At 38.9% G+C, this 24,114-nt stretch overlaps 1 protein-coding gene across 2 annotated transcripts in view; it reads right to left on the bottom strand.

The window, feature by feature from the left end:
• strn (striatin, calmodulin binding protein) overlaps positions 1-24,114 on the bottom strand; it is a 97,406-nt gene that overhangs the window by 49,575 nt on the left and 23,717 nt on the right. For both annotated transcript variants that reach the window (XM_072251005.1, XM_072251002.1), the window contains exon 2: positions 1,475-1,578. In XM_072251005.1, the coding sequence (XP_072107106.1) occupies positions 1,475-1,578 (104 nt within the window). The remainder of the gene's footprint in view (positions 1-1,474; positions 1,579-24,114) is intronic.

A 24,114-nucleotide genomic window follows, 5' to 3' on the forward strand; every position in this document is an offset into this window, starting at 1 on the left:
ACACAGCCTATATAAAGTAGAAATAATGTATGTACAGTGTAGTATCACTTACAGGAATCGGGAAGACAGCAAGCACACTGATGATGGTGTGTTAGACGGAGTCGTCGGAGTTTGGGTGGTGCAGTGGTCCCCACCCTCCGGGCAGTGACCTGATACCAATCCCTGAAGAACGCAGCGGTAGCCGGGAGGCACACAGCACATCTTTAAGAAAAAAGCCAAAATAAACATGCTAATTAATTAGGTGCTGCCCGGCACGTAAATGTTGGCCCAGATCAGAGACGATTGCCGATTGCGTCACCTCTGATCTGGACCAACAATTACGTGCTGGGCGGCACCTAATTAATTAGTATGTTTATTTCAGCTTTTTTCTTAAAGATATGCTGTGTGCCTCCCGGCTACTGCTGCATTCTCCGCGAATCGGTATCTGTCCGCGGCCTGAGGGTTGGGGTGGTGGGACACTGGGGTGTCATCTGTTTCCATTAGGGAAGGCAGCTCATCTTCTCCTATGACTACCCGCCTCGATGTCAAAAGTTGAGGTTCATTGTCTGCTGTGGCTGATGTGGAGGCTTGCTTGACTGCTGAGCCTCGCGCATTTTTCTATCATACAGTTCTTTGTAAGCACTCAAACCATCCTGCAAATATCCCCTAAACCGACGTACCCTTTCAACATTAAAGTTGTACTTTATCATTGCAGCAAAAATCTCACGCAGTTGCTTCACTTTCGCTACTGCATTTGGTTTTAATTGTTATCCTTTCCTCTTCCAATTGCATCCGCTCCTCATCTATCAGTTCTTGGTCATGAGATGCCAAAACTTCTTCATCATCTTCGTCAGCTTCCACAAGCCAAACTCACTTAGTCCTTACTTCGTTCACCACAATCGAAGCGCTTAATTATGTCTAGTTTTACGCTAAGTGTAACACCCTTACAAGCTCTTCCAGGCTTTTCCGATACCATAGAACTCATCTTGCTAACAGCTGCTCACAGGCACGTGTTTAAGCAAAATGCCGGCGAGAATGCCGTTCCCGGGGAGAGCGCCTGCTCGGGGCGCGCGCTGCCTTTTATGCGTGCTGCTTTTCTCGCGCGCTGATTTTTTTCGTAACAGTGAAAACACCTTCTGTTAGGGAAAACAGGGTACTAATGTAGGTCTTTCGTAACAGTGAGGTTTCGTAAAGCGAACGTTTGAAAAGCGGGGGAAACTTGTACTAATATACTGTACTCAAGGTTTCTTCCCAATGTGCATAACAAAAGGGAAGAGATGCACATCTCTGCATTAAAACATCACCCAGACTTAGAAACATTTGTCATACAAACACAAACATTCAAAATTTTGAATTCCCCTGTCCAACATCTAGAGTTGTGGAAAAATGTTAGTTTAATCATATACAAAGCTACAGGAAGAAATATTACAATTTATTTTTACACGAGTACTTAAAAATATTTGGATTACAGCATGAATATTTTTAAAATCTATACCTTTCCTGTTTTAAAGCATATTCAAGCATTTTAATTCTTCTGACTAGGTCCTTCTTCAAGTTTTCCTGACCTTTCCTCTCCCCTTGCAAGAAAGAAATCTGTGCCTAAAAGAAAAAACAGAAGAGGATCAGTCATCTAAAGTTGAGAGATTAGGGGCGCATATTAACACATTTGTAGATTTCAAGGCAATGAAAGAAAATATTTCTCTAATAGAGCAAAATACATCACTTCAAACTCCAATACAATTTCTATTTTCAGAAGTAAACCTACAAATTTTTTTCAGGCAACTTATTTTCCTTCAGTTACTGGCATGTCCATACCTAGGGAATGGCATGACAACCAGGAATTCAAGTGAAATTATCTCCAAAATATCCTACATACATTTCAAATAAATGTAACAGCTTAAATCCAGGATATCAAATTGCAAATTTCAATGAGTACTTAATTTCAAATTAATTTTATGACAAATCAGAAAAAAATCAAAGAACATTTCCTTTTCATGGTGGAACCATTTTTTCCTGGCAGGAACCAGTGTTCATCAAATTGTTGCCAATATTCATAAAATTTGATTATATTTCCTCAATAACCCATATTTTAAAAATGTGAAGAGCAAAAGGAATTTTGAAAAAATTCAAACTAAACATACATGAAATGAAAGCTATACACTAGGCAGAGAATTAATGCTTGCAGTTTAAAGCTTATTTACAGTTACACAGCTTCAGGTCCAGAAACTTTCATCCAGTGGAAGTTTCCAGACCAGAAATGTTTCTTCTTCCACAAATGTTGCCTCATTTGATGACTACTTCCAACATGTTCTGATTCAACTTAGACTTCTAGCAGTTGTAGTTTATTTTTTTTAAATTTACACAAGATTTTACTGACCAGGATAGACAGATAGATAGATATACTTTATTGATCCCGAGGGAAATTGGGTTTCGTTACAGCCGCACCAACCAAGAATAGAGCATAAATATAGCAACAATCAAGCAACAAAATGCAAACTATGCCAGATGGAAAGTAAGTCCAGGACCAGTCTATTGGCTCAGGGTGTCTGACCCTCCACGGGAGGAGCTGCAAGTTCGATGGCCACGGGCAGGAGCGACCTCCCGTGCCGCACAGTGTTGTATCTCGGTGGAATACGGCCGAAGTCCAACAGCAGAAAGTTCAATATCCGGTCTACAAACACTTTCCTCGATCGAAATATGACCCGGATTGCACCATCTGTTGTTAACCAGAACAGTAAGCATTCAACTCCTTTACGCTTACCGCTCTCAGGAGATGGTGATATATTATGTTGGGGTAACACATCACCATCTCCTGGTCATTTTAGTCTTGTATAAATGAAACTCAAACTACAAACCCTGGTGTACACATATTCTTATGTCATGAAGATGAGGATTATAGGACACAGACTGCAAGATTATGAGCCATAGATATATTTCACTCCATAAACAGCAATGGGTTATGCTTTGAGTCAAGCACAATGCCTTGTGTTTTCTCACCCATAATTTACAACCTATGGAATAAACTGAGCAATGTATTCCTTTGTTAAGAAAACATATCGGCCAACCTGATTATTCAGCATAAATACCTTGCTGTTACCAAATCAGAATGTTTCCCTTTTATGCAAAGTGTTGATGCACAAAGAACATAGAACAGTACAGCACAGCAACAGGCCATTTGGCCCATGATGCTGTACCAAACTAATTAAATTGGTAATCAAATGCCCAACTAATTCTCTCTGTCTATACAATGTCCATATCCTTCCATTTCCTGTACATACATGTCTCTCTAAGAGCATCTTAAATGCCTTTATCATATTTGCCTCCGCCGTATTTCAAAGTGATAACAAGAATGGTCATTACTTTGAAAATCTGAAAAAGGATTGCATGCAATCAGTAGCTAAAAATTATATCCATCCGTGATGCTAAATTTCATACCACTAGTTAATACTCAGAGGCCATAAGATTATTTATTCTAGTTCTATATGATCAAATTTTATACAAAAATAGTAAGAATACTTAAAGCAGAATCTTACCCACCCCCCAACATGAGTAATTCACAACTCTAATTGATGCAGACTATTAATGCTTGCCTTAATCTTCAGTAGAAAGGGATCATTTTAAAAGGTTCCTATTTAGAAAGTTTGTTGGCTGCAATGATTGAGGAAATTCCAGACAGATGAAAGAGGTATGATTTTATTTTGAGAGTGATTATTAAACAGAACACACATTAATATGGTGACAGGAAGAGAGGTTTGAAATCTGCAGCACCAGCTAGGTATTAGTCACTTCACTGACAGAAGTGCCAACACTGAAAATAGCAGGGCAGTAATATTGGGTGCTAACATAGTCATACATTTGCAACCAGAATGAAATAAGTACCAGCATAATCAATCATTTGGGAAAGGATGATGTGTGGGAGTGGAGTTGGTAGTGTGAATGCTAGATAACAAACACACAAAAATTATTATATATACACATATATACACACACACATTAGAAATTCAACATTTCAGAGTATGGGTGCCTCACTGTAATGTACTGCATACTTAATCATGTATAGATCTGTTTTGAGTAACTTACATGCATACGTGCCATTAAATGTAGAAAAGCATCTCTATGTGGATCACAGTAAGAAAGAGGATCCCAACCAAAATGAGGAGGCACAGGATACTTGCTTACAATAGTTTTGATTTTCTTGGATTGTGGGAAATAGAAAACAGAAAAGGATCAAAATTAGGTAATAGCATGCACTCTGAGGAACGTAGAAAGCCAACAATGTATAACAATATGGATGAAAATTTTAAATCAAAGGCAAGCAAGGTTGTTACAATGACACGAAGGAATAGAGAAAGCCAATACTGGGCAGCAAGAATAGGTACGAGGAAGGGTAATGGAAAAGGATACAGCAAATGAGTGTTGATCAGCTGAAGCTTATAGAGAATGAAGTAAAGATCAGCCATGGTGTTGCAGGTGACTGAGTATGAAATAATTAACTTACAGAAAAGGGCTTCAGAAGATAGGTTAAGGCAGATTTACTAGTAGGTAGTCTCTTTGATTGAGAGAACATCTATCTGTCCTAATGTTTAACTTAACAGAATGTTAATGATGGCAGGAAAAAAACTGAGGCTAAATATGAACGTACATACTTTGCAGCTTGCACAAAGCAGATTTCTTAAGATTTTCTGATATTTCACTGTAGTGGTATTTGTTTACCCAGGATTCTACGTTTGATAAACAGTCCAAAAGCAGAACATGGATATAGAGAGGTGGCAGTAGGTGACTGGGTATGGAAAGACGACTGTCAAGTGATCTAACCAAGGGGGAAAAAAATCAATACCCTGTTCAAAATTCATATTATAACCTCTATCTATCAGCTAATTTATATATCAAAATTTGCCTGACAGCTTAGATACCAAGAAACTGCAACTTAGACACTTGTCTTCATTAAATGTGAATGAATTAGTACAGTTTCACCAATTCTCCAAAGACAAAAACAAACTTTGGAATTGAAAATTGAAAAACCACAGCTAATGGAAGTCTGAAATAAAAACAAAGAATGCCAGGGATACTTAGATCAGTGCAGACACTACATCAGAATAAAAATGATATGGTCATTGATGACCTGAAATATTAACTGCTTGTATCTCCAGTACTTTGTTTTCATTTCATAGATAGAACTTCATAGATGGTCAAAGGCAACTTTTAGATTGTTTAAAAGTCATTTCCAGTACACAAGTGTAAAAGAGAATGGAATACAGTAACTGTTACTCTGGATCCAATGCAGCACATAACCCAAATGATAAAGAACACAATAATAATAAAAAAAAATACAATATAAATACAGTGGATTCTAGGTAATTGGGCCTTCAGTTAAGCGCAGCTGCTTATTTAGGACAACTCTTAAAGAGCATAACTTGAGTGGTTGGTGCGTGGAATGCACTGCCTGAGTCAGTGTGGAGGCAGATACACTAGTGAAATTTAAGAGACTACTAGACAGGTATATGGAGGAATTTCAGGTGAGGGGTTATATGGGAGGCAGGGTTTAAGGGTCGGCACAACATTGTGGGCCAAAGGGCCTGTACTGTGCTGTACTATTCTATGTTAACTAAGGGAAAAAATAGTTGGGATTCCCTTCATTTATTTGGCACACTATGCTGTTTAATCCGGACAGGAGACTGATGCCAATCAGTTTCTAACTAGCATCAGTCACGTGAACTAGCATGGCCGTTATCAATTATACCCTACTGGAGTGAATTTTTAAAATAGCGTCAGTTGTGTGTGTTTGTGTTGAAAAATCAGTGATTTTTGTCACGGATTGTGAGAAATAAGCTAATTCAAAACTGTTTTGTACACTGCTGTTTTAAGCATTCAGACTTGGAGATGCTGAAAATGGCCAGGAGTGAAAATGACACTATTTCCCTACTTTAACAAGTCAGAAACTATGAAGAATTTGAAAGTATTAACAATAATCTTGAATGCTACAATGAAAATTAAGATTTAGAGGATGCGATCATCAAAAGTATTGTATGAAGGCAGTCCATTATTAGGTCTCTACGCAGATTTTGTTCATTTACAGTCAATTGGCATGGCAACGCACTCTGAATGAATTTCTCTGTTGTTAACTATTAGGAACTAATACAGTTTTATAGTACCGTAGTAGTGTTGATAGTGGTCTAATTTGTTCCGCATTTCATTTGAATACATAATGTATTACTCACTTAAACTGCAGTTTGTTTTTTATAAAAAATTCCTTTTTAACCAATTCCACGAAGCTTCAGCTAATTGGGACAGCTGCTTAATTGGGCCAAAATATACTGGTTCCAATGTGTCACAATCAACCTTGTCCTCCGTATCTTTAATAAGAATGCATCCAAATTCCTTAGTTCCCAAGTTTCCATCAAACTCAATATATAAGTTTGCTGATGACACAACAATTGTAGGCCATATCTCGGGTAATGATGAGTTTGAGTACAGAGAGGAAATTAAGAACCTGGTGGCATGGTGTGAGGACAATAACCTATCCCTCAATGTCAGCAAGACGAAGGAGTTGGTTGTTGACTTCAGAAGGAGTAGCGGACCGCACGACCCAATTTACATTGGTGGTGCGCAAGTGGAACAGTTCAAAAGCTTTAAGTTCCTTGGGGTCAATATCACAAATGACCTGACTTGGTCCAACCAAGCAGAGTTCACTGCCAAGGCGGCCCACTTCCTGAGAAAACTAAAGAAATTTGGCCTGTCCCCTAAAACCCTCACTAATTTTTATAGATGCACCGCAGAAAGCATTCTTCCAGGGTGCATCACAACCTGATATGGCAGTTATCCTGTCCAAGCCCAAAAGAAGCTGCAGAAGATCGTGAACACGACACAGCACATCACACAAACCAATCTTCCGTCCGTGGACTCCCTTTACACCGCACGCTGTCAGAGCAGTGCTGCCAGGATAATCAAGGACACAGCCCACCCAGCCAACAGACTTTTCATCCTTCTTCCCTCCGGGAGAAGATTCAGGAGCTTGAAGACTCGTACGGCCAGATTTGGGAACAGCTTCTTTCCAACTGTGATAAGACTGCTGAAAAGATCCTGACCCGGATCTGGGCCGTACCCTCCAATATCCGGACCTGCCTCTCGGTTTTTTTTGCACTACCTTACTTCCCATTTTTCTATTTTCTATTTATGATTTATAATTTAAATTTTTAATATTTACTAATTTTAACTATTTTTAATATTTAATATTTGTAATCCAGGGAGTGTGAAGCACAGAATCAAATATCGCTGTGATGATTGTACGTTCTAGTACCAATTGTTTGGCGACAATAAAGTATAAAGTATAAATTCAGTTAAACCAATTGCTTTTTTTAAAAGACATAATTGCAGGATGTGGGTGGTTGCTAACAACATTTATGGCTCCTGTGGTGGCAGAGAGCTGTTTCACTGTAACCACAGAGCAGTGGCGGGAACGAATCTTCATGAGGATGAATAGTAATGCTACTTTGTCCTGCTCAGTGTCAAATTTCAGTGTTGAATTGCACTCAACCTGGACCTTACAGATGGAGACGGTGAGAATATCAGTTGGTGAGCCATTCAAGTTCAAGTTCAATTGTTATTCAACCACAAGACATATATACAGCCAAAAGAAACAGTGCTCCTGCGGGGCCAAGGTGCAAAACAGTACAATCACACGCCGTACCCTGTACATCGCTATGATAGCACGTATAGTCATAAATCAGCATAAGTCCGAGTGGCACGGCCTGAAGATTGATGGAGCATGGTATGCTGTCCTGACATCACATTTCTGCAAGGACAAGGATGCAGCAATTCTTCATTTCATTTTGGATCAACCATAGACAAATGCAATCCAGCTTGCCATCCATGGAGCAAACACTAGAAAGTCTGCAGATGCTGGAAATCCAAAGCAACACACACAAAATGCTGGAGGAACTCAGCAGGTCAGGCAGCATCTATGGAAATGAATTAACAGTTGACATTTCATTCCGAGACCTTTCTTCAGGACTGGAAAGGAAGGGAGGCCCAGGGGGAGGTGAGAAGAGGTAAGAGGCCAAAGTGGGGAAAAGGGGGAGGGGGCGGAGAAAATTTTTACTGGAAGGAGAAACCAATATTCATGCCATTAGATTGGAGGCTAGAGATCAGCATTGATGGGAGAGGGGCCTGCAGGGGCCTTGCAAATGCGCCAATGTCAGTTGCCACTTGGAAGCCTGTGCCTGAATATTTTCTAGGTCGTTCTGCATGTACAAATTAACAACCCATGTGAATAGAACTGCTCAAATCACAACATTGTGACAGAAAGACAGTTGAACAAAAGAGATGATTGAAGAAGATGATTGAGCTGAGGAAACTGCAAAGTGGAAACTTGCAGTGATGTTCCAGAAATGACAGAGGTAGGGCCCTTGTGCACCATGCATAAAACATGTCTTCGAGTTTCACACCAACTCCCATTGATTTAATTTTTATAAGATTGCTGATGCTATACTCTATCAAATGATGGGAGTCACTCACTTAACTTCAAGAATTTGGCTCCCACAAAGGTTGTAATTAGGTTTGGAGTCAAGTGTTCCTCTTGAAGCATAAATTAAGCAGATGTTGGCAATGTTTGATGGCACTTTATAAACTGAATGAGAATAGACCCAAGGAGCAGTACATTTATGGATTAGTTTTATCTTGTATTTTGTGAACTCGCACACAGACACCAGGATTTAGCTGCACTGGAACATCTCAGTTAGGCACAGGATCTGGAGGATGTCTTCAACATCACTACCGACTCATTGTTGCCCTTTTTAGCATTCCCTGTAACCAGTGCTCATGCAGGAAAATAGTTTCTGTAATAGTGAAGGATATTCAGAAGAGGCATAATTCTGATAGAAGATAGCTGCAACTGCTTAAGCCAATTTTTGCAGTTAAGTGTTAGACATTTGCCGACATTGCTCATGAGGGATATTCATGAATTCTTCCCCATCTCCTATTAGCTATGATTAGAGACAACAGAATCTGATCCATTGTTTTGTGATTGCTAAGTTGTATGTTGTCTGGTGCATTTGTTCAATATGTGGGTAGGCCTGCATCACAGCTTCACCAGGAATTCCTTGTCCTGCTCCTACCTTTTCACATTCCCCTTTAAGCCAGTAGTTTACTGGCAATGTTATAAAGGGAATGCATCTAACCACAAGGCTGCAGGTATCCGAGGAATATAATTCTGTTGCTAAAGCTGGCCCAGTGTCTTATAGATGTCTAGCTCTGAGATGCCACTTTGCACAATGATAATGTCACAACACAATATAGGGGTCCCTTGGTGTGAAAATACCCAGAGGTTCCTTTGAGTGCGATAATTTCTCCTTCCAATAGTGAGACAAGAATGAGCAAATAGATTAATATAGAACTCTTAAAGCTCTTGAAATTAAAGTTGGTTCTTCAAGATCCAGCTAGCTGAGTGAATGATGCCCAGTGATGGATATTTATTTTCCCCACTAGAATATGTTCTGTACCCTTACTACTCCCAAATCTTTTTCTAAGCAGTAAGCAATTTGATGAGGCTGAATAGCCGAGATAATCAGTAGGGCAAATTTTGCCTGTTTCTGTTTGACATGCCAGAACAGTACACAAGTTATGAAAGAAATATCAGCATTGACGAATCTTCAGAATCACTTGCTCTTGACTATATACCACAATGTCACCACTTATGGCGCGTCTTGCTAGCCAGTGCCAAAGCCACATCTAAATCCATTGCCTGTTACATTTTATTCCTATTGTAGCGAAGTAGCAGCTAGATAATTAGCTTACTGAGCCACCTCAGGGGTCAGTTCAAAGTCAATGCTAGTACTGTAGGTTTGGAGTTGCAATTAGGCCAAATCAAGAAAAGGACAGTAGATTCCTTCCCTAAAAGCACACCATGGTTTTGTAATAATAATGGTCATCACTACTGATACAGTAAAGTTTTCTCATTCTAAATCTACTTAACTGAAATAAATTCACTAGCTGCCATAGTAAAATCAAATTCAAGTCTTTTGAACGGTTGCCAAGCCACTAAATTACTATATAGGACACTCTTCTGATACTCCATATGCAGTGCAGGATACGATTTTAGTTTGACAATTTGATCATCTCAAAATTTTCTTCCTGCCTGCTTGTTTTTTTTTGGCTCCTGCACTTACGTGCATCATGTGATCTTAACCCAAGCAGTTTCCCAAGACAAATTAGATATATAACTCTAACAACTTCTTTAAAAAGTAATAATAATAATTCTTGATTTTTATACCAAAGTAAATTCTTTGGAAGCATTGACATATATTAAGGATTTGGATGATCCAAATTTTCTCATTAACTTAATGGGAGTAAAAAAAATCAGGACAGCTAGAAATAGAGCAACATTTCTTTTATTACAACACACTTGATCCACCTATCAAACTATGTGAAAGGATACCTTTTTTGTTTTTCATAGAATGGTGGTCTACAAATGAGCCACAAACTCATTTATGGATGACACCAACCCTTCAATGATTTTATTTTTCAGGGACTATATACGTTATCTTTATTTGGGAAACGAATGTTTACAGCTTTTTAACTTATGTAAGATTCTGTAAGAAATAGGAGAAGTAGGCCATTCGGCCCATCGAGTCTGCACCACCATTCAATAAATGCTCATTAATTCAAGAATGGTAAATTACATGGTCACATAGGATAAAAACTGATTAATGATGATCCTTGTATAATTAATATACTGAAACAGATAAGACTACCTTGGAATGGAGTTCAGACACAGATTGCAAAAAGCCAGCTAAAAATAAAACTATCAATTCCTCTTCACGACATAAAAACTTAATAGGGAATATTAAATGCTTGACTTGTGCAAAGTTTTGCCGAAACTGATTAGATATTTAATTCATACCAATTGGTAAACCTATTTTTACCAGTTTAATCTGAATATCTCAGCTAGAAATCTGATAGGGTATCAAGAAAGAACTTTTCTTAATGATTTATAACATGGTAACTACTGCGATAAAGGCAATTTCAAAGTTGAGAACCCCAAGTGCCACTATCTTTTTACCATCATGGTCCTCAACTTATCACAGCCACCTCTGGTTTAATTTCACAAGACTTGTAATGGATATGAAATTCAGTGAATAGCATGATACTGTTCAGTATAATTTGCCTTGTACAAAATAGTTGCAAACGTCCTTCTGTTTCCTCCATAGCAATAGGGTACTAAAAATATCCGTGTCCCAATTTTATCTCGGCTGTTTCAACATAGTAATTTACTCAGATATTCTTTCTTCTTCCTACATGTACTGTTTTACATGTTATTGAATTTAAAATGCTGGCATTCCACCTACATGGCAATATAATTAAGGCAGTACAGTGATTGTTACTGAATTAGTAATCCAGAGGCTGATTAGTTCACATGCCTTCAAGGTAGCTTGTGAAAACTGAATTCGGAGCTCAAAAGTTAGAATTAAATAAGGCATGACGAAAGGACCAAAATCATCTCCTCCACTAACAAACTCCAGGGAAGGCAAGTCATCTTGCTTTTGTGCAACTTTTTCCCAAACCAAAGTATTCAATTATGTCTTAAGCGAACAATAAAATGTGAGCCTTACAGCAAAACTATCATCCCCCCCCAAAAAAATCTCTTGTACATTAACTCCCAAACTTAATGCAACTGATCCTATTTCCAAGTATGATAATTTGTATTAAGCTTCTGAGTTCAAGGGATCAGAATTCTCAGTACATAAAAAATGATCCAAGATCACTAGCAGGAGCGGGAAATAACTAGAAAATTTTATGGTAGAGAAGTATTGTCAAGTAATTATGAAAGTAATAAGTCTTCAAAAGAAGGTGAAAACAATATTGAAAATTGTGCTCTCAGCAACAGATTATAAACATTTCATGGATTCAAGTTTTAAACTGAGCCATCAGGATATTTCCTGAGCTTTGGGCAACAAACGTTGAATAAAGTACATTAATATGTCCCTGAGCAACAGTTCAGTTAAAACACTTATTTTAAGTTATGAAGTGGCAACGCAGTTTACAGTTTTCCCAGTTGGCAGCAGTATGCTCTACAGTGCATCATCTTATTCATGAAGCTAAAAAAAAACTACTTTGCAAATTGAGTATTACAACAACTCAAACACACCTACCATTTGCAATTGTGCGCAATCCTTATTAAATTCAATCAATATAGATGTTGCACTGTATAACCAGTTCAGCAACAAAAAGTGCAGAAAACTAGTCAGTGTCTATTACTAAAGTTTCACCTATAAAATCTGTTATTTTAACTGAAAACCAGTAATTTTGCAAATTAACTGGTCTATTTTATTCAGGATGCTTGTCTAAACTTAATTATTGAACAAATTACACATTTTATCCATGCTTGTTTGGTTTTAATTGTATGGTATCTCCTCGGTAGCCAATTTGAAAAGGGGGCACAAATTAAAAATAGTTTGAACAAAGTACTTTAGATACAATTTGTTTCCAAATGTTGTGGCCAGTCAGAACAATTTTATGCATACTCATGCCTACATTTTTCTCTGGTTGGTCAATGACAACAGGAATTGTTAATTTACAGCTACATATTCATTACCCACATTTCAAGGGTTGCTCATATCACAACAAGTTTGTCACATGGTGTGAGCAGAATTATCTGCAGTTTAATGTGAAAAAGACTAAGGAGCTGGTGGTAGACCTGAGGAGAGCTAAGGTACCGGCGACCCCTGTTTCCACCCAGGGGGTCAGTGTGGACATGGTAGAGGATTACAAATACCTGGGGATACAAACTGACAATAAACTGGACTGGTCAAAGAACACTGAGGCTGTCTACAAGAAGGGTCAGAGCCGTCTCTATTTCCTGAGGAGACTGAGGTCCTTTAACATCTGCCGGACGATGCTGAGGATGTTCTATGAGTCTGTGGTGGCCAGTGCTATCATGTTTGCTGTTGTGTGCTGGGGCAGCAGGCTGAGGGTAGCAGACACCAACAGGATCAACAAACTCATTCGTAAGGCCAGTGATGTTGTGGGGACGGAACTGGACTCTCTGACGGTGGTGTCTGAAAAAAGGATGCTGTCCAAGTTGCATGCCATCTTGGTCAATGTCTCCCATCCACTATATAATGTACTGGTTGGGCACAGGAGTACATTCAGCCAGAGACTCATTCTACCGAGATGCAACACAGAGCATCACAGGAAGTCATTTCTGCCTGTGGCCATCAAACTTTACAACTCCTCCCTTGGAGGGTCAGACATCCTGAGCCAATAGGCTGGTCCTGGACTTATTTCCTGGCATAATTTACATATTACTATTTAACTATTTATGGTTATATTACTATCTATTATTTATGGTGCAACTGTAACGAAAACCAATTTCCCCCAGGATCAATAAAGTATGAATATGGCTAAGCATTTGATAAAGATCACTCATTCATAAGCAAACCTCTATTTATTCTATTTTGCTTGAACAAATAGATTTATTAAAATGTTATGATGAATGCACATAACTGCCAATTGTTAGCTATTTAGGTCTCAATACATCTCAGAGTTCCAAGAATGCTCAGATGGTATGGAGGTCAGTTACAGAGCCTTGAAAAAGTATTCAGCCCCCACAACTATTTTCACATTTTACTCTCACTTTCCAAATTTAAAATATATTGAATTAGGACTATTTGAGCTAATCTACAAAACACTGTGCATCATATCAAATCAAAAGAAAGATTCCAAAATTTAAAAAAAAAGGCTGAAAAAGTATTCTTCCTCTTTGTAGTTACAATGCTAACTTTCCTCAGCTGCAGTACTGTACATTATCTTACTGTATATTGGAGGATCACCTGTTTTCAATGAATTCATAAGAATCTCTCTCTAAGGTCCAACTGTATGGTAGATTTTCATCAGACCAAACCAAAACTAAGATGAAAGAGCATTCAGGACAAGACAAGGAAACAATCATGGAGAAGCACAAACCTGGGGAAGGGTACAATACCATCTTAAAGGCACTGAACATACCTGGAGTTCAGAGCTGAAAAATTGGAGAAATGTGAAACCACAGGCACACCGCTTAGGTCTGGTCACCCATCTAAACTTAGCCTCTGGAGAAGAATGGCACTTGAAAGAGAGGCACCAGCAGACACTCTGAGTGAGCTGCAGAAGTCGGTGGCTGCAACTGGAGATGAACTTCATGGCCTCACAATCTCCAAGGCCTTGCACAAAAAGGGTATTTATGGAAAAGTGGCAAGGAAGAAGCCTTCGCTTAAAAATATATATATCCTTGCTCATCACGACTTTGCGAAGTGTCACTTAGAAGACACTTAAAGATGTGGAAGAAAGTCTTATGGTCTGACGACTCAAGGTGGAACTCCTTGGCCTCAACATGAAGCTGTATGTGTGGTGTATACCTTACACTGTGCATCAGCCATGTAACACCATACCTTTAGTACAGTATGGTGGAAGTAGCATCATGCTCTAGGGATGCTTTTCTATAGTAGTGACTGGAAATCTAGTCAGGATTGATGGAAAGATGAAAGCTGCTAAATACAGAGAGATACTGGATAAAATTCTGCTAGCCTCTGCCAGAAAGCTTAAAACTGGGGAGGAAGTTTGTCTTTCAGTAGGACAACAGCCCAAAGTAGACTGCCAGAACTACGGTGAGTGACTTCAAATTGAAGAAAACTGACATCCTTGGGTGGCCCAGTCAGAGTCCTGACCTTAGCTCAATCAAACATCTCTAGTAAGACCAAGACCTGGCACAGCTTGAGCAATTTTGCAAGAAGGAATGAGCAAATCTTGCCCCATTGAGTTGTGCAAAGCTAACAGGGACTTTTTCAAAAAGACTACTGGTTGTAATAGCTGCGAGAGTTGGTTCAACTAAGTACTGAGCAAAGGGGGATGAATACTTTTGAACTGCTGACATTTTAGTTTTTGAATTTTTATTTTTTCATGCTTTATAATTTTCCCTGCTTTTTGGGCTCTACTGTGAAAAAGGAGCATGTGATTCACAAATAAAAATTCTTGTCAAATTGACCAAAACCCAGGTTGTAATACTCATTTATGTGAACAAAACAGTGGGAGCTGAATATTTTTATAAGGCACTGGAGTTGTTCATTCATTTTAACTTTTAGTTATACCTGAATAGTATTTTGAGTCTCTGGTCAGAGACTAAGAACTGTTAAAAAGCCTTTGGCAGCAATAAGCTATTAGCTCTCAATAAGTCCAGTGAAATCTCAGTGGTATGTCACCTGAGGGCTACTCACCACCCAAAGCTTGTTGATTTCAAAATTAAAGTCAACATGAGTCTAAGAGAGAAAAATATCTCACTTAACGAGCATCAAATATAGAAATAAGTAATGGTCAACAGCAGCATAGATACCTTTGAACTCTTTAGGCAAACAGAATTACGCCAAACTTTCATACAATATTCAATTGTATTCAATTATAAAGGTTCAAGGTACAGTAAACAGCTATCCAAATCAATCAAAGTCCACAGATGCAACACAAACTACTGGAGGAACTCAGCAGGCCAGGCAGCATCAATGGAAAAGAGTAAACAGGCGACATTTCGGCCGAGACCCTGCATCAACACTGGAAAGAAAGAAGTCAAAGTAAGAAGGTGGGGATAGGGGAGGAATAAGTACAAGGTGGCAGGTGATAGGTGAAACTGTGAAGGGGGGGTACTGTGAAGAGGTGGCAAGTCGACTGGTGAAAGAGATAGAGGACTGGAGAAGGGCGAAGAGGACAGAAGGCCATGGAAGAAAGGGAAGCGAGACGAGCACCAGAGGGAGGTGATGGGCAGGCAAGGAGATAAGGTGAGTGGGGAAAATGGGAATGGAGAATGGAGAAGGAGGGTGGGGTGGGGGTGGAAGAATTACTGGAAGCTTGAGAAATCAACACTCATACCAAAAGGTTGGAGGCTACCCAGACTGGCCCTCCAATCTGAGTATGGCCTCATCATGGCAGGAGAGGAGGCTACAGACTGACAGGTTGGAATGGGAAATAGAATTGAAATCAATGCCTTCTGAGAGATCCAGCTTTTTCTGACAGACTTGGCTTGGCGAAACAGTCTCCCAATCTACATCGGGTCTCACCAAAATGCAGGAGGTCACGCTGGGAGCACTGGAAACAGCAAATGACCCCAACAAACTCACAGGTGAAATGTCACTTAGCTTGGAAGGATTGTTTGGAGCTGTGAATGGTAGTGAGGGAAGTAGTGTAGAGGCAGGTGTGGCACTTGTTCCACTTGCAAGGGTAAGTGCCAGGAGGGAGATCAGTGGGGAGGGACAAGTAGACAAGGGAGTCTGACAAGTGATCCCTGCGGAAAGTGGAAAGTGGGTGGGTGGGGGAGGGGCGGGAAAGACGTGCTTGGTTGTGGGGTCCCATTGGACATGTCAGAAGTTTATAGAGAATTATGTGCTATCATATTTCAATGCTTTGTGGATCTCTACCTCTACTATACTTTCAGGCAGACAGACTGCAGAGATTATTTAAAACATGTCAGTTCACTCACTTCTTTGGCATTGAGTCCTTTAATGTAGCACCCTTCCCAGTTTTTGTACGTCTTATATATTCTCTAAGCCTCACTTGCTTTGAAGAAAACAAGTCCAGCTTATCCAGTTTCCTCACAGAAGAGAATGGTTTTAAGATCTAAATGTCTAAAAAAAATTTGTCCGGCTTGTATTGCTCAATTTACCAACAAGAACCAAACAATGATTACGCGACTGCAGAAATTTCTAGTTTTTGCAGGCTAATTACAGAAGAGAACGTGCGTTTTGGAAAAAAGAAAGCAGAATGGGACCTGTTCCAATTTCATAAGTTCATCAGTCAAATTTGAGAATTCTTCTGTTCTTTCAAATAACAGATCCACAGTTATAGCCAGTTGTGGCAATTGGTAAGTGTTATTTAAGCTATCCTCGAATGCGATCTTGTAAAGTTTTGAATGCCTGCTAATAATAGCTGCTGGCAACCACTTTCCCTAAAGTACACCTTTTACTCGAGAACAAAAACCACTTCCATTACAAATGCAGAAGCTATTTTGAGGGTGGAATCTCTCTTTTAGGAATTGATTCTTGAGTTAAGAAACACAATAATAAATACAGAAACTATGAGTTATGAAACAATGAACCTGTGGTCAGCTGATTCCACAGTATATTTTTAGTAGATTGTGGGCTTTGATGTGTAAGGAGATGATTTCATTTCAAACATTTGATGGCTTAAGCTTAGCTTTGCAGTTGAATTCTCTTAATTATGAAAGCTTTAATTTGCAGTGATATAGATTGATTGTGAGTCTCCACAGATGTTTGACTCGCCTTTACCTAAGAATATACATTTGTGGGCCCAGCTGATAAACTAACACTCAGGAATTTAAAAATGCTTTCTCCACCATTAATCGTCCAATGAAGACGAGCACGTATGCCTTTATTCCTCTTCCTGAAGCGAATCAGCTCTACTGACATTTAGCAAGAAGTTACTATTACAGCTGAACCAGGTGTCCAATCTTGCTCCTGTACACTGACTCATCACCACCCATGATTTGTTCAACAACAAAGGTATCATTGGTGTATTTGTATATGGAAATGAGAGACTGTCAGCAAATAAGCATGTAAACAGTATTGCTCCAATTAGAATCACAGAAGGGAAAACTAGTACAAAAATACGATTGAAGGCTCTTTATCTGAATGCACATAGAATTAATAAGCTAGGTTGATTGGGAGTCAGAATTGGGACACAAATGGAAATCAGTATGATCAACAGCCGATACAGAGTCACACTTGCAAAGTGACTTTAGTCAGGAATTAAATATTCTGGATACATAACTTTTCAAAGAGGCAGGAAAAATGGAAGACTAGCCCTGATATTTAATAACCCAATAAAGGGAGTACTGAGGAACGACCTGAGTTTGGAAAATCAAAAATAGTAGCCTGCATGGATCCAAGAAAAAACTAGCAGTACGAAACATTGGCGAGGTTTGTATATACGTTCCTAAACACTGCATAAATAGTAGAAATAAATGTGCGGACCGTTTTCTAATAAGGGAGAAAATCCAAAATTCAGCAATGCAAAGGGACTTGGGAGTCCTTGTGCTGAACACCCTGAAGGTTTACTTGCAGGTTGAGTCGGTGGTGAGGAAGGCAAATGCCATGTTAGCATTCATTTCAAGAGTTCCAGAATACAAAAGCAGGGATGTGATGCTGAGGATTTATAAGGCACTAGTGAGGCCTCACTTTGAGTTCTGTGTACAGTTCTGGGCCCCTCATCTTAGAAGAGGTATGCTGGTGTTGGAGAGGGTCCATAGGAGGTTCACATGTATGATTCGAGGAATGAAAGGGTCATCATATGAGGAACATTTGATGGCTCTGGGTCTGTACTTGCTGGAATTTAGAAGGATGAAGGAGGATCTCATTGGAACCTTTCGAATGTTGAAAGGCCTAGACAGAGTAGATATGGAAAGTATGTTTCTCATGGTGGGAGAGTCTCGGACAAGAGGGCACAGCCTCAGGATAAAGGGGCATCCATTCAAAACAGAGATGCTGTGAAATTTCTTTAGCCAGAGGGTGGTGAACTTGTGGAATTTGTTGCCATGTGCAGCTGTGGAGGCCAGGTGGTTGGGTATATTTAAGGTAGAGATTGATAGGCTCTTGATTGGACATGGCATCAAAAGTTATGGGGAGAAGGCCGGAAAATGGGGTTAAGGAAGAGGAAAAACAGGATCAGCCATGATTGACTGGCAGAGCAGACTTGATGGGCCAAATGGCGTAATTCTGCTCCTATGTCATATGGTCTAAAACATACCAGTTTAGGAAAACAGATGTAAAAAGGATAATACAATAATAATACGATATAAAAATATAATAATAACCAGTCTATGTATACCGCACAAACCAAATTTATAGTACAAAAGTGAAGGATGAATTAGCTGTGTATAAGAGAATGTCAGGATCAATAAATTGAAGAAAAAACAAGCCAACAGGCTATTATAGATCTCGTAAACTGTAATAAGGATTAATTGATGATCCGATGGCTAAGGAGTCTTTAGGGATTTATGATCATAATATAAAGGGATTCTATATAATGACTGAAAGTTATTGATTTCAATCTGGCACCAAGGTCAGAAACTTGAATAAAACAAACCACTAAGTCTAGTAGTACAAGTTGGCTTTGGTGAACTCAGAAAACACATTGAAAAGATATAACAGCACATCAGCAATGCTAATTGTTAAATAATTAACACAGGTTGAGTACCCCTTAACCAAAAATCACAAATCCAAGTTTTTTTGAGCGCTGACATGATTTCACAAAAGGAAAATTCCACAAGGCGCTGGGAAGGTTCCCCAGGCGATGCTCAGGACTCAGCACACCAGACGGTTCTGAGAAATGATGTCACATCTGTAATGAACAGAAGTTAATGAGAAATAGAAAAACACTACATAAAGCAAAAAATGAAGATTATGTATTGAAAGGATGGATTCATCAGCATTAAGTGAACATATGCCACTTAACAGAATGCTGATCATGAAACAAGCAAAATCTATCACAATGAACTGAAAATTGAAGGTTTTGGGCCTATTATCTGAGAAAAGGTATTGGAGAAGGTCCAGTAGAGGTTCACAAGAATGATTCCTGGAATTAAAGGGTTAACATGAGGAGCGATAGCTCTGGGCTTGTACACACTGGGGTTTAGAAGAATGAGGGGGCACCTCACTGAAACCCATCGAATATTGAAAGGCCTAGATAGACTGGATCTGGAAAGGACGTTTCCTATAGCGGGTGAGTCTCAGACTAGACGGCACAGCCTCAGAAAAGAGGGATGTCCACTTAGATGAACAGAAACTTCTTCAGCTAGAGGGAGGTGAATCTGTGAAATTCATTGCCATGGATGGATGTGGAGGTCAAGTCATTGAGTATATTTAAAGCAAAGGTTGATAGATTTTTAATTAGCCAGGTCGTCAAAGGTGACAGGGAGAAGGTAGGAGGATGGGGTTAAGAGGGATAGTAAATCAGCCATGATGGAATGGCAGAACAGACTTGATGGGCTGAATTGCCTAATTCTGCTCCCATGTCTTATGGTAACTGTGAATATTCAGCAGGCTGGTCGCAGAAGTTTTAAAAAAAGGCACAACATTAAATATATAAAGATCTTAAAAAAATTAAAGATAAGGCATCTACTGATCCCGAGCAGCAAACAAATTCATTGATGAGTTTGCCAAGGTCATCACTGACAGAAATCTAACATCAGAAGAGGTTGACAATGCTGAATGTTTTTATTCCTTACATAAAACCTAGAAGTACAAATACAGTGCACTGTAACCTTTTAATCAAGACACTGCATTGTAAGTGGAGACTGAAAGCCTGCTGTTGTTTGTTGTTGTTCAACAGCTGATTCAGGTATTTTCCTAATGCTGTTGTGCTGTTTTTGTTACACTGCACACAAGCTAACAAGTATATTTTCATATTAATGGTATGTAGCGATTTTTACTGTTAAGTACATAGGTGCATGTGTGATGAAAAAGTGTATGACAAAGACCACTTACTGGCAGCACAAATTCAAAGTTGGAAATGATGGCTATCTCAAGCAAACTCATTATATATTTCAAAATTTTAAAAATCCGAAATCTGAAACTCCTATGACCCCAAGCATTTTGGTTAAGGGGTACCCAAGCTGTAGTATACATGCATTTCACTTGCCCTTTAATACTACAATATTCTGCAAAAACCAAAGAAAGAAATCCAGCTATAGCTATCAAAATTTAAAGGCCACTAGGATTTGCAGAAGGCTACGAAACATCATTAAACAAATTAGAGCATATGGTATCAGGGGCAACATGTCATCATCTATAAGTGACCCAGCATTCCTCTAGAAGTGGAAATATTCAGGTTATCATTCTTTTTTGAAAGTTGTTTTATCTTTAATGTTAAATCTTCCTAAGAAATGTCACTTACAAATTCTGTTTTGTACACCGACAAAATACTTGTGCATTAGGAAAGTTTCAAAGAAGGAAGTGGACAGCATGTTCACACTGTCAGTTGTTTCACAAGAAACTCATGGCATACCTTCAAGGAAGGAACTAATTACATTTTAAGAGTGGGTGTGCTTGGTTATGCAATGCAAACATCAAGTTATAATATATTCTGTGTGCAGCTATCTTGGCACATTTTGCCAGCTTCATTTTGAACTGCAAAATTTCTAGACAGCCTTTAAAAAGAGCGCTTTTGAAAATTATATCAGTGCTTGCATTATGAATCTATCATGTGAAAACATGCATACTTGCATCCCAAGTTTAGTCTGACTCATCAGTTGTCTGTTCAAATATTCAAAACTAGTATTACTGTATTACCTCAATCCTGTATCTGTCTCTGCATGAAATTGCACTCCTTCTGTCCTAGCATTCCCACAAAAGCAACTGCTATTCTTAGTGGAGTGAAGTTTCATTATGAGAAAGAAGATGTGCATTTTCATATTTATGCTTGCTACCTTAATTTATTGCATTCAACTTGCATCAGAATGCACCTCTCTAGCAACAGAAGATGGCAAGAAATGCTAGAATTCTTACTTTGATGTAGGTCTATTTGAAATCAAAGGAGAATATATAAATGTCTATGTTTACTTAGAATCACAAAACTACAACACAAAGCCACATGTTGACAAGGATGCCTCAGGTAAAAAGCAGAAAAATCACAGGTGCAGTTACAGCAAATATAGCCCAAATGATTTAAAGATATTAAAATGCAAATACACAAATACTGAAAGACTGACATTGAAATTATTTGTACCAGTAGCTATATTGAACACAAAAGAATGTTTAGAACAGAGCTTAAAAGTTCTATGTAACCTTGTAAATGTATTGTGATTTTCAGTAACACAAAGCTGTGTCACCCAAGCCTGTGTCAAGAAATGTGATTGAAAAATATTGTCTTTATTTATTTATTTCCCCGACCAGCTCTCCCCACCCACACAAATTCCATCAGAGCAAATTTTATTCTTGGTAGAGATTTGTGCATTCTGTAAGGGTGAACTTAGTGGAGTGATTGTGTGCGGTTTTGGGCTCCTTATTTTAGAAAGAATATACTGACATTGGAGAGGGTTCAGAGAAGATTCACGAGAATGATTCCAGGAATGAAAGGGTTACCATATGAGGAACGTCTGGCAGCTCTTGGGCTGTATTCGCTGGAGTTCAGGAGAATAAGGGGGGGATCTCATAGAAACATTCTGAATGTTAAAAGGCCTGAACAGATTAGATATGGCAAAGTTATTTCCCAAGGTAGGAGATTCTAGGACAAGGGGGCACAACTTCAGGATTGAAGGATACCCATTTAGAACAGAGATGCGGAGAAATTACTTTAGTCAGGAGGTGGTAAATCTGTGGAATTTGTTGCCACGAGCAGCTGTGGAGGCCAAGTTATTGGCTGCATTTAAGGTAGAGATGGATAGATTCTTAATTAGCCAGGGCATCAGAGTATGGAGAGAAGGCAGGGGAGTGGGTATAACTGGAAGAATTAGATCAGCCCATGCCTGAATGGCGGAGCAGACTCAATGGACTGAATGGCCTACTTTTGCTCCTATATCTTATGAACTTCCTGAATTGGGGGGGGGGGAGAGGAAGAGAGGGGGTCACCTGTACTCAAAAAGGACATGGGAGGAAAAAGACTGCAACATGGAGAAACATAACGTGAGACAGAGACATTTCTTTGTGCTTTGGGAATGGCTACAAAACTAGCTTTCCCATGAAATGAAATGAAGAACCCTAGTTCCAAAATTAGAACAGATTTTGAAAAGTTTTATTTTCCTGCCTCTAATTCTCTTGTCAATAGAGAATAACTATGTTTCACTAGAACTACCTTTGAGGCACATACTTAAAACTAAACTGGATAAGTGCAGTGGAATCTGACTAATTGGGCCATTGGTTAATTGGGGCAGAAAATTATCTGGGACAACTCTTGAAGAACATAAACTAATGGAGAAAATGGCTAGGATTCTCTTCACTTATTTGAGACACTACACCACTTAAAAGGGATAGGAGATTGTTGCTGAACATTTTCTAACTATTGCCATTTGTGTGCACTTGTGTGGCCCTTAGACATTACATTGTGCTCAGAGTGAACAGTTTTTAAATAGCACCAGTTTGAGTGTGTGTTTTTGTCACTGATAGGTGGCAAGAAATAAGCATTGAGGCTTGGAGAAGCCAGAAATGGGTGGATGTGAAAAATAAAACAATTTCACTACTTCAACAAGTTAGCAACTATGAAGAATTTGAACATAACGACAAATACCTTTAACGCTACGAAGAAAATGAAGATATGGAGGATGCAATCATTATAGCATTGTATGAAGGCAGTCCATTATCTACAGTAGGTGGCTACATTGATTTTGTTCAATTACAGTCAAAGAATACGGCAACATACATTGGATGAATTCCTTTATTGATAACTATTAGGAACTAAAACAGTTTTGTAGTAGTACTGGTAATTGTTGTGTAATGATATTGCAGTTATATTTGAGTCAGTGTGTGTATGTTTGTGTGTGCATGCGTGTATGTATGTAAATGTTGATTAAGCACTCCCATTTGTTCAAATAATTCATTATGGTTAAACGTAAAATACATTAATTGCACATGTCATCACGCTACCATATGATATGTGCGCACCTCGCTTAAAGTAAACAAACTAGATCCATGTTCGTAGACTCTTGTTTCTTCCTTTGAATTAATTTAATGTTTTGAAGTTACAAAACATAACATTGGCGATGAAGTATTTTAAGAATGAACCTGAGACAGCTACGGAACTGTTCAAGCAGAGCGAGTCATTCGAACTAAAAAAAATGCTTCAAGGAATGGCGAAACAAAGTAGCACCTGTTTCTGGAAGGGAAGACACGTTAAAGTTTTTAAAAAAGGCCGCAAACGGAAGAATTCAGGGGTCATAAAGAGTGAGTACCAGTGATAATCATTAAAAAAAAGAGAAATGGTTGATGACTTCAGAAAGATTGACCAGTTTGATTACACAACGGGTAACTGGCTCATGTATTTTGAAGCAAATGAAATAACCAAGGAGAAGAGAGTGCCAGTTTTTTCCGATTTCATTGTTTAAAGGCATACAGTTTGCTTCGAAGTTTGCCTGCTCCAACAAACTATCAGAAATAAGCTTTGTTACTAAAG

This window comes from Mobula birostris, chromosome 2, assembly GCF_030028105.1.
Source record: "Mobula birostris isolate sMobBir1 chromosome 2, sMobBir1.hap1, whole genome shotgun sequence".
Classification (NCBI taxonomy): domain Eukaryota; kingdom Metazoa; phylum Chordata; class Chondrichthyes; order Myliobatiformes; family Myliobatidae; genus Mobula; species Mobula birostris.